Genomic DNA, 14844 nt, shown 5'->3' with positions numbered 1-14844 from the left:
GGAAAAAAACAGAAAAGTATTTGAGATTTTGGGAGATGAGATGTTTCAAATACCCTATTACATTTCCTTAGAATGGTGAATGGGAGAAATTGCCTAGATTATGAGTGTGTGCACTGGTCTTAATCCGTATCTCTCAAGTCATATTTCAGATATTCTGGCAAACAAATATACTGATGTACAGCGAGAGCCCATGTCTTAATTTCTTCACCTGTAGCTCATTGAGGAAAGTATTTTCATTTAAAACAGCACATTGGTCAAGAGTGAAGGATTAAAAATGTTTTATTACAGTTGATTACTTTATAAATTTTGTACATAAAGTATTTACAGTAAATCTGATTAAATGTCTGTAAAATACATATTGGCATGTTGGGATTGAGGCTACTGCATGTCAGCTGTTGATCTGACTAAGAAATGTAAACTGGACTGGTTAGGAATGGTAACCAGGCTGTCTGCTTCATGTCAGTTCTGAATGTTTCAATGGGTTTACTGGCTGATTTTCAGTGCTTTCCTGTGAAATGTTTGAAAAGAACGTGCTCGGGTCTTGGTGAGGGATACAACAGAGAAGCGGTATTTTAAAGGTGCACATTGATGCCCTTTCCTGCTCACTGGATGCTCTCTCGCCTGGGAATGAATGGATGGACCAGTAGTTCTTCTGCTGAAGGTCTTTCTCGTTGATCGCTGCAACGATTAAAATGATTTTAGATGCCATAGGCAATCATGAATGCTCATGTTCTCCAGGACCTGTTATTGTCGTTATTAATCTTGAGTATGACCCTAGGTAAACCTTCTACTTTGGCAACTTTAACATGTCGAAGAACCTGAAGGCCACACCCATCAAGCAAACTGCATTAGTCTGCAGTAAGGTTCTGTTCTCTTCATCCACGCACTTCCTATTGCCACAGCTGTGAGGCACATGGTCTATAGAAGTAGTTCAGGTGTTTAGCTGTGTCGGCATTCGTAGGCTGCAAAGGATCAGGTCATGGGTTTACTCCATGCTGAAGAGAGAAGAAAGAAAACATTTCGGCCGTGAAGCCTGATACCTGAAGAAGGTTCCACGGCCGAAACATGTTTTCTTTCTCCTCTTTTTGGCATGGAGTAAACCCATGACCTGATCCTTTGTGGTCTAAAGAAGGACTTAGGATAGCTGCTCAGGTTTTTGTTTTCATGCGCTGAAGAGTCAGTTTCTACAGGTTAAACATTCAAAAGTGCTGAATACGGTTTTAAAGATTGGATTCTCCATCTAAATTTAACCCGATGGGAATGGGAATTGGGCAATGACAACGCTACAAAATCCCAATCTTGTGCTGTAAAACGCCGCTCACCTCGTCAGACACGCCTGGACGAAATCCCTCGCGTTGCCCGAGAACTCGTGCGGCAGTGCGGGCATGAGGCCCCTTCTCGCCCCGATGTAGAACAGCGCCGCCATCTTGTCCATGTGCGCGAGGGGGGGCTTCCCGGTCGCCATCTCGAACACGGTGCAGCCGATGCTCCAGATGTCCGACTTCCGGCCGTGCCCCGTCTCGGTGATCACCTCGGGAGCCATCCAGTAGGGAGTGCCGTGCGCCGACTTCAGCAGCTCGCTGTTGGCGCCGCTGGTGGTCAGACAGGTCAGGCGCTTGGCGCAGCCGAAGTCGATGAGCTTGATCACCCCGTTGGGCATGAGCATGACGTTGTTGCCCTTGAGGTCTCGGTGAATCACCCGGTTTCCGTGCAGGTACTGCACGCCCTCCAGGATCTGCTTTGTGTAAATGGCAAACACCTTCTCCGGCAGAGGCCCGAAGCGGCTGATGATGCTGGCTATGGATCCTCCTGGGATGTACTCCATGAAGTTGCTCACGATGTTTTGTTCGAGGGAGGTTCCCAGGAAGCCCACGATGTTGATATGGTCCAGCGTTTTTAGCAAATCCACTTCATCTTGGAGTTTCTGGTATTCCCTCTCTGCACTGTCTTGATCCTGGTGATCCAAAGTTACTTGCTTCACAGCTATAAGCTGCCCTTGGCTGGTCAGGCCACAGTACACCTGGAAGAAGAGGGAGCAGCAGCAGCACAGTCCTGGTGAAAAAAGGGCAGTTCTCTCTGCCCATGATTGATGGCTTTGTGTCTTTTTTACAGGAAATCCCATGTTACTTAAATTGTCACTTTTTCTCAGAGTAAGATTATAGTAACTTGAAAGTTCAAATCAAAATGAAAACAAACGTTGGCCATATACAATTACCAACATGTTGCTGAAATCATTCCCTGCCTTATATATATATATTTTTTTTAAGAAAAGGTAGCTTTGTGCCACAATCAAGAAAGTATTTAAAATATTCAAGACATGGAGTGGAGGGCAATGTGGTGATTTAAATTTGCATGACATTTTTATCATAGTCATTTACTGCTATTTTGCTGTCCTTTCTTGGGCCCACTCATCGCTTTTAAAACAACCTTTTTAAAAGCTGGATTACTTACTGTTCCGTAGGAACCTCTACCGAGAATTTCACCTTTTGTCCACATGATGGCGTCCTCGGTATAAGGTTCAGAGGGGATGGCAGCAACGCTGGGTTCCCACCCATTGCACGCAAGGTCCTGTCAAAAATGTGGGCACAGCATGATGATAATCATACACTTTATTTTATATAGCACCTTTAAAAGTGGCTTCTCAAAGCGCTTTACAGAACAGCATGAATCTGAGAACTTTGGCACTGCCGGGAAAGAGAGAATTCTAGTTTTGTTTCCTGTGCTGCTATCTTCAGACAGTGCAAATCTTGGAAGATTGAGGTTAAAATGCAGTTTAAGTACTAGATATGCAACTCGTACTTAAAATATTTAAGAATAATTACAAAATAAACTTTTTCCCCTAGGAACTTTAAATAATTATTTTGTGATTCCTGAACTTCACTTCGTAAACCATGTTCTGAGGGGCATATTGCAGTCGCTACAGTAGCTTATCTCTCTTTCCAAACTGCAGCAGAACTTTTGAAGAAGTTTGACAAATTCCAATAAAGGGGAATATTATTAATAGCATCTTACAATGAATTGAACTGTTGTGCAATACGATTCTCAGTTCAAAAATGAGTCCAGTTTCTAAATCACATATGAAGCCCTAAGGTTTACTGAAAGTAGCAGCCAGGAGCAATAGAACCTTACCTGCTCTGAGAATTGATCCCATTTTCTGTCGGAGAGGTCAGAGTCGGGAATGTGGATACTTTCATCAGGCTGCGTGTCCTTCTCCTCCAGTGAAATGAGCTGCTCAGCCAAACACTGTAGTAACTCATCAGTCAGGTCCCCATCCCCAGCAACATCCAGAAACGTCTTGTACACTGGAGACACTGTTCTGTCACTTTCCGATGTCCAGGTGTTGATTTTTGGCTGACCTGGCAATGAATGGGGATTTATTTCGCCTGGGAGGCGGTTTGTTCCTCTGCTGTGACTGGCATCACAGTCACGCAAGCCCTCTTGAGAGTCCCCAGCAGCGGCTTGTTCTCTTGGGCTTTCTAGGTTGTTAAAGGGGTGGTCAGTTGAGCTTGGTGCTTCATGGTGAAAAACGGGGGTTTTGCTTTCGAGTGGTCTGGGCTGGGTAGTTAGATGTGAAAGGTCCTGTGTTTGGATCTCCTCAATTACTGCCAAAGTGTTACCGTCCTCGTCATCTGCCGGTGCCACGCAGTCTTCTGTTTGTTCCTGAAACACTCCTCCGTGCTCCTCAGTAAGGATCGTCTCAGATTTGGATGTCTTGATGTGCCAGTTTCGTCCAGATATAAACACCGTGTTTTCTTCTTCCTCTTCACTGGCCAGTGGCTTGGGGTGTTTCCCTTTACGCAGAACGTCTCTCCTCTTCTTTTGCTTGGCGCCTGCGGAGCTGGGCTTACCCTTGGAGGGTTTCTTTGACCTGCCCTTCTCGGGTGCCTCAGCGACTCTTGTGCTTCTGCGACCAGGGCTTTTTCCGAGGGTCTGCACCTCCCTGGAGGCCCCCTTCTCTCGCGGTGCAGACACCCTGACGTGGGAGTACACCGGAGTCGCAAACATCTCATAGATCGCCGGCCCTTCGCTCCGCGAGTCTATTTCCTTGAACATGTCGCTGTAGTCAATCTGCAGAAACTCCGCGGCGGACTTGGCTCTTGGACTTGCATGGTTTCCTGATGCCTTGGGCTGCCGGGCGCTCCTGTGGACGCGCGGCAGTGGCTGCTTCATAGCCAGAGGCTCACCGTTCGTGCGATTCTTCCTTTCTGCGGAGGGCGTCTCCGCGCTTAATGTCAACGGCGCGACGTGGCCACTCCGCAGCAGAGGAAGCGGTTTTTCGAGGACATCGATGGGGTTTGCCCTCGGTGAGAATGGTTTTATGGTCCCCTCGCCACCGATGATAAGATTTTGACGTTTTCTCATGTTTACCTTGACTTGTGATGGACAAGACTTGCTTCTAATACTACTTTTGAGCTTTTTACCATTCTGAGCCAAAACGTTAAAAGTCTGATTCACATTGAAAGCTAAGGTGTTGATTTTCACTTTGTTCTTGTGAGCTTTGAGGGCTTTTGTCTCTTCTCTTGTCTGCACATCGCTGTCTGAAAGTGTGATGTTCACAACGGGAATTAAGGGTTGCAGTAGCCTGTCACCATCTTCGCTGTCATTGGCATGTGCTTGGTTCATTACTGGAGCCATAACTTTCTCCTCATCTAAATCAGGTCTGCCGGCCTCGCTTGAGAGCCTTTCCAGACACATCGGCTCTCCAGGTTTCACTTGTCTCATGTCAGTCGTGCTTGTTTTTCCCAGGTCTTCTTGTGATGTAAAGCTTTGCAAAGGCTCAGAAGACATTAATTGTCTTAATTCTGTCTGAACTGCCTTTAATCCTTCTTCACACTCGCCTCCTTCCATAGCGTCATGTGATCTGACAAGGTTCTCGTTTTCTGTGATTCCTTCACTGCTCTCTCGTCTGCGAGTAACATCTGGAGGCTTGGTCTCATTGTCCCCATATCCCGGCTCAAAGCACCGGATTTCCGACTCAGTGCTTTCCCTGAAACATGCGGTAAGGAGCTTTCCTGCAGGGACCACGGGCTCATCCTCTTCCACGTCCAGAGATCCCCGAGGGCTGGCACAGCTGGAGCTGCTGTCTTCGCTGCCGGTCCTGGTTGTTGACGAGCCATCGGAGCCTCTTCTGCGGAGCCTTTCCCTTCCGCTCCCGGACACCCTCGGGGACAGAGGCACTAAGATTCTAGGCCGGAATGGCACAGAGCTCTTGGGTCCTGAGCATCCCTTCTCCCTTGCTCTATCCAGAGGGGTAAGGAGCTTTGGAGTCCTTATGGGCTGTCTGGGTAATGTGCCCTGAGAAAGATAAGACGGAGAATTTGAAGGGTCTCCCTGCATTCGGTCTGCAGATTGAGCTGTAGTTCCCAATACAGATCCCTAAACGTTAAGAAGCCCAGCAGCCTGTGTCTCACTTACATTATTTCCACCCAGACCCTCTTCTGGTTCACTTCCTCCCAGCCCTGCAGAGAACAGGAGAAAATAAAGTAAAATAAATAAATGGGAATCAGTTCCCCACATTTTAAAAGACTGAAAGTCTTCTGCATCGGATCAGGTGCAAGATTTAGCAGGGTACTTACAGTAGTGACTTAACTGCAGACCTAGTGCAATGCGTAGAAACTGCTGTTGCTCTGTGCTCACCTACTGCAAACTACCACGTTGTCTTTAAGTGCCTCTGGCTGCTAGCTCCTGACATTCTGTCGAGCCTGTGAATGTATCTGTTCAAAAGCAGCAATATCTTTGACCAAATTGTACACAGCATTCTATATGATGCCTTACTAGCATGTTATACATTTTTAACATAACATCCCTTGATTAAAATCTATGCTTTTAAGTTTATATCCTAATATCAGCCATTTTCATATGCAGCCTCTTCAGACTCGGCACTTTCCATGCTGTATTTGTAGGTTACATTTTCCTACCTGCATATGATGCATTGGACTTGGCTACATTAAATGTCATCTATCAGGTGTTTTACCAAGATTTTATCCCAGTCCTTTTAAATTACATTCACTGCTTCTACAGTGTTAAATTGCTTCCCCACATTCTATTAAAAAATCATTTGCAGCTTCTATAGAATTTGCTAATGTTTCTAGCTTGGTACAGTTCAAATTCCCAGCTAGTTTCTCATCTACAGTATATCAGAAGCTTGATCATTGATAAAAATGAGGAAGAGCAAGTCCTAATAAAAATCCACATGGTACTCTGCTAAGGGCATTACTCCAATCTGAGCATTCGCCTCTTATCTGCACTCTTCATTCATCTATCCATTTAGATTCACACATTTCCTTGAATGCCTGTTACTTGTGGTGTGAGAATTAAACTTTTACAAGTAACTTTAGCAAACGACCTCTTTATACCCTTATCTCATGCTGTTAGCTCTGCTTGTGTCCATTACTGCTGTTACTTTCTCAGAGAGTTCAAGGCCCCAGAGATTTGTGTAGCATGTCTCTAATACCCGTAACACCTCCTCCTCTTCTATTGTGTGTATGGTGTGTATTTAAAAAGACGGAGACAGCCCTCACTGTTGTGGATATGGGCTCTGATCTTCAGCAGGGGCTCCATTAGGCTGGGTGCAGACTGGCTCAGGTGTCCCCTCTGCCTCTGCCCACCAGCGTCTCTGACAGGAACCCGCGGGCACTGCCTGCCCTTCAGCTGGCTCCTGTCTGGATCAGAAGCAAACAGCTCGTGCCCGCTGTACCTGACCCACAGGCTTGGCAGAGATGGGCTTTGGCTAGCAAGAAAAGAAGAGAAGCCTAAATGATAACGTTAACTGGGTTTTAATTCAGTACAATAATGTCACATTTGGGAACTGCAAATTAAATGGCATATGTCAGTAAAAAGATTCACTCCGTACCAGTGGCAAAGAGTGAGAGACAAAAACACAGATTTGTTTAAGATTTTGTGGTTCAGACATGCCAAACAACTGAACTGAGTTCAATAACCCTAACATTTTGTAGACATCACAGGGTCCTCAAAAGGGAATTTCTGGATTTTTCTTTTTGCCCCGTCCTTTCTGCGCAAACACAGCACGGGGAGTAACGCTTAGAGACCGGGAGCAGGAGCCGAAGGGCTCTCTCACGGTTTCTGTGAGAACAGAATAGACAAAAGTCCATTTCACTGGGGATGACAGCGCTCTCTCAGCAGCGTCTCGCTGGCCCCCGGGCCTGGCTCTTCGCTGCGGCTCGAGCAGTGCAGCCCCGCGGAGAGGCCAGGAGGAGAGCGGCCCTCACCTGCTGCTCTCCTCCATCTCTCGGTACGATTGGCTCATGTCCTGCAGCGTTTTAGCAGCAGCCCGAAACTGAAGCAGGATCCCTTGATCTGCAAGAAAAGAAGAAGGATCAGCATTCACTGGAACTAAATGACTGTGATTCACATCCTGTCTGTGCTTCTCCCTCAGTTCAGGAACCTTTCCACAGAATGAAAACAGCGACAAAACGTGATAACCTGATACCTTGATAAAGTTACGCGATAACAAGATAAAGATACCATGTTAAAGTTAGCATAACTGTGGTGTGCCTTGCTGTATACATGGTTATGCATAGATGTAAAATAATACTATTGAGATTTACAATGGCTGTTTTCTTCTTGTGGTCATTTTTAATTTTACAGAGCAGATAACTAATATTTTTTCACTGTTTCATTGGCACAATATTAAAGAAAGCAGGACAATGCATTTAAGCATTTAAGTTTGTATAAAAAGGTATTATTATAAACTGAGAAAGATTGGATTACAGCACTGGGTTTCCAATCACTGACTCTCACCTACGGTAGCTCCATGAACTCCTAAAACAGGTTTCAAGAGATTAAAAATCGCAGCCCCAACCAGTGAAGCAGAGCACTAGTTAATCAGCGGCGCAGTATCAGTAATTGATACAAAACAAGATGCAAAAAGAATGATTGTATAGAAAGGGTAACAATAGATACATGTTCTGCCTAAATCCAGAAAAGGAGTTTTAGCTCAGTACATACGTCAGTTGCGATAAGACAGAAAAAAGCCCCCTACCTCCCTGGTCTCTGTGTAACAATAGGCAGTCGCAAACAAGTCCGACAACATCCCAGCTGAAAGGTTTTGTCCTTTGGCTACGTGAGTGTACAGTGGCCCAGCTGAAGCGCCGATCAGTTCAATAATTACAGTGCTGGCTTTGTGTCAGGGTGCCTGGTGTGGTGACTAGGCAGGAGGAGTGTCTGCTTACAGGCAGAGCGGAGGAGCTCTCAGGGGGTCAGTGCCAGGTTTGCCTTTCATTCTCCGGGGCGCAGAAACATGACCCCACCCCCCGCGCCGCAGCTCTCAGGGCGAACTGACGGACTGTTTTGTATGCATGTGGGAGAACGTGAGGGCTGTTCCTGCTGCAACTTTGTGTTTCTCTTTAGAACACGAACATGAGAGAATGCTGTCTGGCCACTTCAACAGTATTAAAGAGACTTTGGCATTGTTTGCTGTGCAATTACACCCGCTTGTGCTTTCCACAGTTTAAGCCTTCACCGCTATCTTATCTACACAAATAATGGCCTTAGCATTTTAGCAGACACAGGTCATAGGTACACAGTTTCTCGAAAAGAGTAGGGGTGTTACCCTGGTGCCCTGGCCAAATTTCCCCCTGGCCTTTACCAGTCATGGCCTCCTAATAATCCCCCTCTCTGAACTGGCTTCATCACTCTGCTCTCCTCCCCACTAAGAGCTGATGTGTGGGGAGTGGACTGGTGCACTATGGCTGCCGTAACATCATCCAGGTGGGGCTACACACTGGTGGTGATGTAGGGGATCCCCATTACCTGTAAAGCACTTTGAGTGGAGTGTCCAGAAAGGTGCCGTATAAGCGTAAGGAATTACATATTCGTATACAATTAACATGTCTGGAAAACAGATATTGAAGTTCCCATACTAACCTCCTCTGCACGTACTCCTTTTAGGGCAAAAAGTGGACTCGGAGGGTTCGCCCAGGTCCTGAAAGGAAGAAAAGGAGTTTGAAAATAAACTTTACATCCTTAATTTAAGTGATCTTGCAGCGTTTTTTCCTCCAGATTTGCACTTTATGAAAACGGCTTCAATAAGCACTTGAATTTAAAGAATAAATTAACTGATTATGGGCCATTTTAGCAGTGCACCATTTCAGAAGTGTTCAGTCAAGGGCCAGTGGTCTTTGCTTGGTTCACGCTCATAATTAAGCCGTCAGTCCCAGGGGGTGTTAAAATATTTAAACTGTTCCCTCAGGTGTCCTACCACACTTGCCTTCCATCTCTCATTGTGGCTGGCCTAGCATTAGCTAATGCATCTTGTGCCAGCCATCTGTTTTAATTCAGACTGCACGGTGGTCATTAACCACAGACCATCTGCTCTCCCGAACACCATCCTGCCCTTCGGAGTTCAGAGGACAAACGCGGGATTCAGATGGAGCTAAACACCTGATCCTCGGCAGATTCACTACCTCCCCCGTACACAATGAACAGACCCACTAGTTCCCCTTTTTAACTCATTCGACTGCTCTCTTCCCTGCTTCGTTGTTCACTAACTGAACGGGCGCGTTGCTGTAATAATGCAACTGACATCAGAGGTGCAGCACTGTTACACATCAAGCACAAAGCACTCCTCCCACACGGCCTGCTGTCTCACTTCTGGGCAGGAGATGCCCTGCACGGCGGGGCTGTGCTGTGAGGCGAGGAGGGCGGAGGTCCTGTCTTCCCCACCGGCGCTCTCGCTGTCCTGGAGGGAATCGTCGGCTGTGAAAGAGGGAAGATCTCTGGGAGCTACCCAAACACCTGGAGCTCCATGATTAATGTCTCACGGAAGACACATTGTAATCCATCAACAAGAGAACAGTGAATTTGTGATTGGTGGGATTATATACCGCTTTTCAATGCACAGTTGCATTGGATGTTACTACTGTTGGGCCTTTACAGTTCTCTCACATTACTGAGAGGAGAGTCTTTATTTAATTAAAGCTCATTGACGACAACAAAGCCATTAATAACTGGTAGATACAGGGGTCTGAAGAAAAAATAAAATACAATAATCCAAAAAGGCAAGATCTTCTATGGAAGTAGCCATTAAAGATTGAGTTCCACCATCATCTTAGTGTCGCTGGGTAGTTTTGTTTAGAGATACATCTGTTTTTCAGTTTCCTTTAGTCTGAAAATACCGCGCACAAGTGATAGCTCAAATTAAAAACATGACTCTCCCTAAAACCTCACTTGAAAAACATCACAAAGCAGCCTTTACTTCACTAGTAAGACAAAAGGTGGACATCACATAGTCGGACAAACAGATGCGAACAACCCTCTCATTTTCTCAGGAGAAGTTTGGCAATGGCGCGTTCGCTCCCACACACCTGTGTCCACCAGCAGCTCGAGCAGTTCCTCCTTCAGTCCATGCCTCAGCTGAGACACGCAGTGCAGGCCTGACTGACCGTCACACAGGCTGGGGTCACTGCAGGGGCAGAGGTCAGACTGGTTGAACTAAGAGCAGGGCGCTGTTATAAAGCTGCACCTATCCACACCACCTGATGTATATTAAAGACAACAGATTAATACATTAAAATAATAAATATTAATTTTAATAACTATACCTTGGAACTATAGAGCACTTGTACGAGATTATTATATGAGGTTGGCACTAGAATGATAGCTGTTTCTTTGTGTGTTACTTAATAAACGTCGGCAAAAGCACTATTTCCAGTATGTCCACATGCAGCAGAGTGTGTGAGGTGTATGTGAAAGAGTCAAGTTTGACATTGTGAGTGAGACAAATCTTTGGAAAAGCCATGAAGCTCAGCAGTTGCCGAGTAATATATGACAATATAAAAATATAAAACAATAGTTTTGGTCTTATTAATTTTTTAGAGATGTTTTGGAAAGCTCTTTGAGTTAGCACACGCAAAAGGTCTGAGGGAGATTTAAAAGGTACTGTGTTACTCTCCTCTTAGGCTCAGTAGCCTTGGCAGGTACGGGACCGGTCCCTGTGAATTAAATGAAAGTCCTGTGGGGAAAGCCAGGGGAGACTGCAGGTGTGGACAAGCACATGTGCGATAACCTCGGTTGTCTTCGGAAATTATTTTTAAGAGTTCCTTTGCACATCCAGGTGGATGCTGCACATTGGTGGTGGTAGAGGGGATCCCCATTACCTGTAAAGCACTTTGAGTGGAGTGTCCAGAAAAAGCGCTATATAAGTGTAAGCAATTATTATTATTATTATTATTATTATTATTATTAATTATTATTATTTCTTAGAGATGAGAAGCAAACATAAATGCAGTAAAATATTTGTCCTCTGGTGGTGTGCTTTTGGCAGAATATATTTTGTTTTCAGAGCAGACTATGCTATCGGTCGGTGCGACCAGAGGGCAAAGAGCAGCATCTCCTTACGCTGAGTGCTGGAGCAGCTCCTTCACCATCTCCGCTGGCCTGTAGACCGAAGGCGTCAGAGGCCCCAGGCTTCCGAACAGATCGACATCCCTCACCGCCAGCATCAGGGCTGCCAGAGCCTCCCGGTCCGGCACATCCACATCCACTGAGCGCTGTCGGGACTGGAACAGTCACAATAATACTCTGAGGCAGAGAGACAAAAAGCACTCTACATACAGAGAACAGAACTGGAAATGAGTTATATACTGAGTATATTGCCATATAATGAGTTATAGAGCCTGCAGCATATCACCCTGACTCCCAGCTGGCAGCCCACTGAAGCTCAGCACCTGTGAGCCTAGTCATTAGCTGGATGGGAGACTCCTGGGAAAAACTAAGGTTGCTGCTGGAAGAGTGGGGCCTGCAGGGGGCGCTCACCCTACAGTCTTTGTGGGACCTTATGCCCCAGTATAGTGACGGAGACACTATGTTGTAAAAAGGTGCTGTCCTTTGGATGAGACATAAAACCGAGGTCCTGACTCTCTGTGGTCATTTAAAATCCCCGGGTGTTTCTCAAAAAAGAGTAGGGGTGTAATCCCGGCATCCTGGCCAAATTTCCCATTGGCCCTTATTAGTCATGGCCTCCTAATAATCCGATCTATGAATTGGCTTCATCTCTCTGCTCTCCTCCCCACTGAGAGCTGGTGTGTGGGGAGCGTACTGGCACATCATCCAGGTGGGGCTGCACACTGCTGGTGGTGGAGGGGATCCCCATTACCTATAAAGCGCTTTAAGTGGAGTGTCCAGAAAAGTGCTATATAAGTGTAAGGAGACCATGCAACTCCACACAGACAGCCCTGCAGCACAGAATCGAACCCAGGACCTAAAGTTTCCACACAATTACAAGAATCCAAAGCGAAGAAAAGACACACCTGCAACCAAATAGATGTCACTAATGGTGTCACGCGCTGTTGCACAACACCGAAACAGACCCCTGTTGTTTCACATGGAAACACTGGGAAGTCTAAGAGTGTAGCCTGGCAGCTGGAAAAACACCTGAGTGTCGGGCTCCTCGTCTTGGAGCGGGTATTTGACAGGTGACTGTGTTGGAGGTGCCGGAGACAGTCCAGGTCCCCCTGCAACACACCTGTAGGAACTGCCCCAGGGCAGAGCCCTCAGCAGCATCCTCACGCAAAGCGCTGTCTGCTGGTTGTGGCTGCACCTCGGAGCCTCTCTCCAGCAGAGAGAGCACCGCCTGCAAAGTGCTGATATTCTGAAATTATTACTGCCTGAGCAGTTCCATAACAGCGCGTGGTAGATTGTCAGCGCAAAATTCCTTTCATAGAGTTTAAGGGCGTCTTACACTGCTTTTAAAGATTGTATTCATCTTCTTCTCTAATGAAAGAGCATATACGCACACGTCTGTGTTTTTTTTTTCAAAATCCAGACTCTAGGATAAACCAATGTGCAGACAGAAAGTCATATATTGACAGTAATGTGACTGGGAAAAATTTACAAAAGGCAATTGCACTCTTTTCTTCTTCCACGTCAGCTTCAGGTTGTCATGGAGTTGTTTTGAACAAGGAATTCCCTAGACCACCACTCTGTAGTGAATAACAGGCTTTATAGAGGTAGTGCAGGTAAACTCTCACTCCCTGTCATCCCCACCCTACAAACTGGCGTCGCACACTTGAATTCACGGAGTGCCTAGCCCAGAATAAATCTGGAGGGGAAGAAAAACGTGTCCAGCTGGAAATTGTGAAGCAGTGGCTGTGCTTGACCAGTAGTAACGGTCTCAAGGCAGAAAGCGTCGAGGGAAATGGAAACCGGTGGTTCAGCTGCAGCCGTGAGGACTCGTGCTCACCCTCGTCATGAGCTAAAGCCCCTCACCTCTGCCAGGCCCCTCCGGCTGGCCGCGGCGAGCGCAGAGCAGCCGGCACCGGTGTCGGTGTCAGCCGGGTCAGCGCCAGCCGGCCTGCGGCACCCACCTCCCGGGACGGCCTGTAGGACCCGCTGTGCCACTTGCGGCTTTTCCAAGACGGGTTCGCGTCCAGCCCGCTCGGGAAGAAGAGAGACACGGGCGCACACTGAACACGGCCAGCCCCCTGTGCACGCTGGCAGCGCTCTGATTAGGCATCGGCAGAGACAAGAGCCCGGACACTGTCATACGACTGTTTTCATGTAACTGCTCAGCCACGGAGGGTAGACATCCCATGAGCTTGATGGAGGAATAGTTTGTGCAGATCAATGATTTCATCAAGCACGGATAAACTAAAGTAGGACCAAGCCAGAGAAATCAAGATCAAATAGGGACATAAACTAATGATATCTAAAATTTTAGTAAATTTTTAATAATTGATATTTTCATTCAATAATTCAAGTACTGCATTGACTGTAGAGTTGTCTTTTTCAAACAATTGTTCCCAGTAACTGGGAGTTTACAAGGACTGGGAACTGACAGCCCATGACCAGATACAAATGCTCACTTCCTTCAGAGCAGGGAAGTGTTTCCAGAGAGAGAATTGAGAAACGATGACCACAGAGACTTTCACGATTCCCAAACCTTGTCTTGTGGATCCCCACACCAGCTGAGATCTTAACTGAATCCCCGGAAGCTGCTTGATCATTACCGTTGCAAGTTTTTTATCTATTCAAATGCTTGAGATTTTAAGTTACATCTCAGTTACAGTCTCTAACATGTCTAACAGCTGAAGACCAATTAAAGAGTTCAAATTAAAACTATGATTAGATCTTTTAAGAGTTTGATTATTTAACGGAGTTCTCGGCTGAAACACAATCCAGCAGGACTGGGTATGAAGACCCCTGTGCTAATGAGCAACCTTATCCCCAGGATGAACTACCCTAAAGTTAGAACAGCTATCTGCATAGAGTTCCGCCCCCTACAGCAATGTCTGGACAGCCATCCTTAATTAAACACAAGTCAGCTTATCATTTAATATATATAAAGCTGAAACGTTACGCGTCGGAAAATTCCTGTAATTAAGTTAGAGGAACAATGTTCTTTAAAACACTATAGATGACTAAACACTTGTTGGCTTTGCAAATGTGATACATAAAGGTTCACTTACCTCTTGTGCGCTGGAGACTTCTACTTTCATATCAGCAAGCGGCAAATCCCCACCGCCTTCGTACTCTCATGCATTTGTTGTGTTGTGCAAACGTACAGGTTTGGGTTTTCTCGCGTTCTTGCTTGTAATTCACCTCCCCTACCCTGTCATTTCACGCTGTCCCCTATTTCCTCGTCCGCTATGCGTGCCTTCTCCCTGAAAACAGAGCTCTGAGTTTACATACTGTTGCCAAGGCGCCAGCGAGCCTGGCATACCGACAAGGAGTCGAGCAGTTAGTGGCTGTTAGTACACAAGGACTCCTGCTATGAGCTCATTACAGTACTCTGTTTTTAACGTGTTTAGGGAACAAATGCACGAGCATTTTTCACTATTTTCAATTCATTTTGAAAGCATATGCATACATTAAGCCCTGTTACTT

General features: G+C 46.2%; 1 protein-coding gene across 3 annotated transcripts; it reads right to left on the bottom strand.

The window, feature by feature from the left end:
- Nucleotides 1–24: 24 nt before the first annotated feature.
- map3k19 (mitogen-activated protein kinase kinase kinase 19) lies at nucleotides 25–14620 on the bottom strand. 3 transcript variants are annotated; one of them, XM_069197214.1, is made up of 13 exons: nucleotides 14427–14620; nucleotides 13228–13395; nucleotides 11359–11519; nucleotides 10326–10423; nucleotides 9611–9717; nucleotides 8887–8944; nucleotides 7230–7317; nucleotides 6522–6730; nucleotides 5416–5459; nucleotides 3130–5295; nucleotides 2452–2568; nucleotides 1323–2020; nucleotides 25–678 (listed from the first exon to the last, which is right to left on the bottom strand). In XM_069197214.1, the coding sequence occupies exons 1-13, from the start codon at nucleotides 14454–14456 to the stop codon at nucleotides 603–605; spliced, it is 4020 nt and encodes a 1339-aa protein (XP_069053315.1). In that variant the 5' UTR covers nucleotides 14457–14620; the 3' UTR covers nucleotides 25–602. The 3 variants fall into 3 exon arrangements, with proteins under 3 accessions (XP_069053315.1, XP_069053316.1, XP_015213995.2); XM_069197215.1 differs by lacking the exon at nucleotides 13228–13395; XM_015358509.2 differs by lacking the exons at nucleotides 8887–8944; nucleotides 9611–9717; nucleotides 10326–10423; ... (1 more) ...; nucleotides 13228–13395; nucleotides 14427–14620 and adding an exon at nucleotides 8003–8180.
- Between the last annotated feature and the right edge of the window lie 224 nt (nucleotides 14621–14844).

Source organism: Lepisosteus oculatus, chromosome 12 (assembly GCF_040954835.1).
Source record: "Lepisosteus oculatus isolate fLepOcu1 chromosome 12, fLepOcu1.hap2, whole genome shotgun sequence".
NCBI classification, from domain to species: Eukaryota; Metazoa; Chordata; class Actinopteri; order Semionotiformes; family Lepisosteidae; genus Lepisosteus; species Lepisosteus oculatus.
Note: the sequence above shows the minus strand (reverse complement) of the source record. Positions and strands in the feature narration are given on the sequence as shown.

Excerpts from the sequence above, each read along its gene's own strand:
- map3k19 (XM_069197214.1), bottom strand. The coding sequence starts at position 14,456 with ATGAAAGTAGAAGTCTCCAGCGCACAAGAG. Across the intron at positions 6,731-7,229 it reads GAGATGGAGGAGAGCAGCAG|CCAAAGCCCATCTCTGCCAA; the intron begins GTGAGGGCCGCT and ends TTTTCTTGCTAG. Across the intron at positions 2,569-3,129 it reads GGGATCAATTCTCAGAGCAG|GACCTTGCGTGCAATGGGTG; the intron begins GTAAGGTTCTAT and ends CATTTTTGACAG.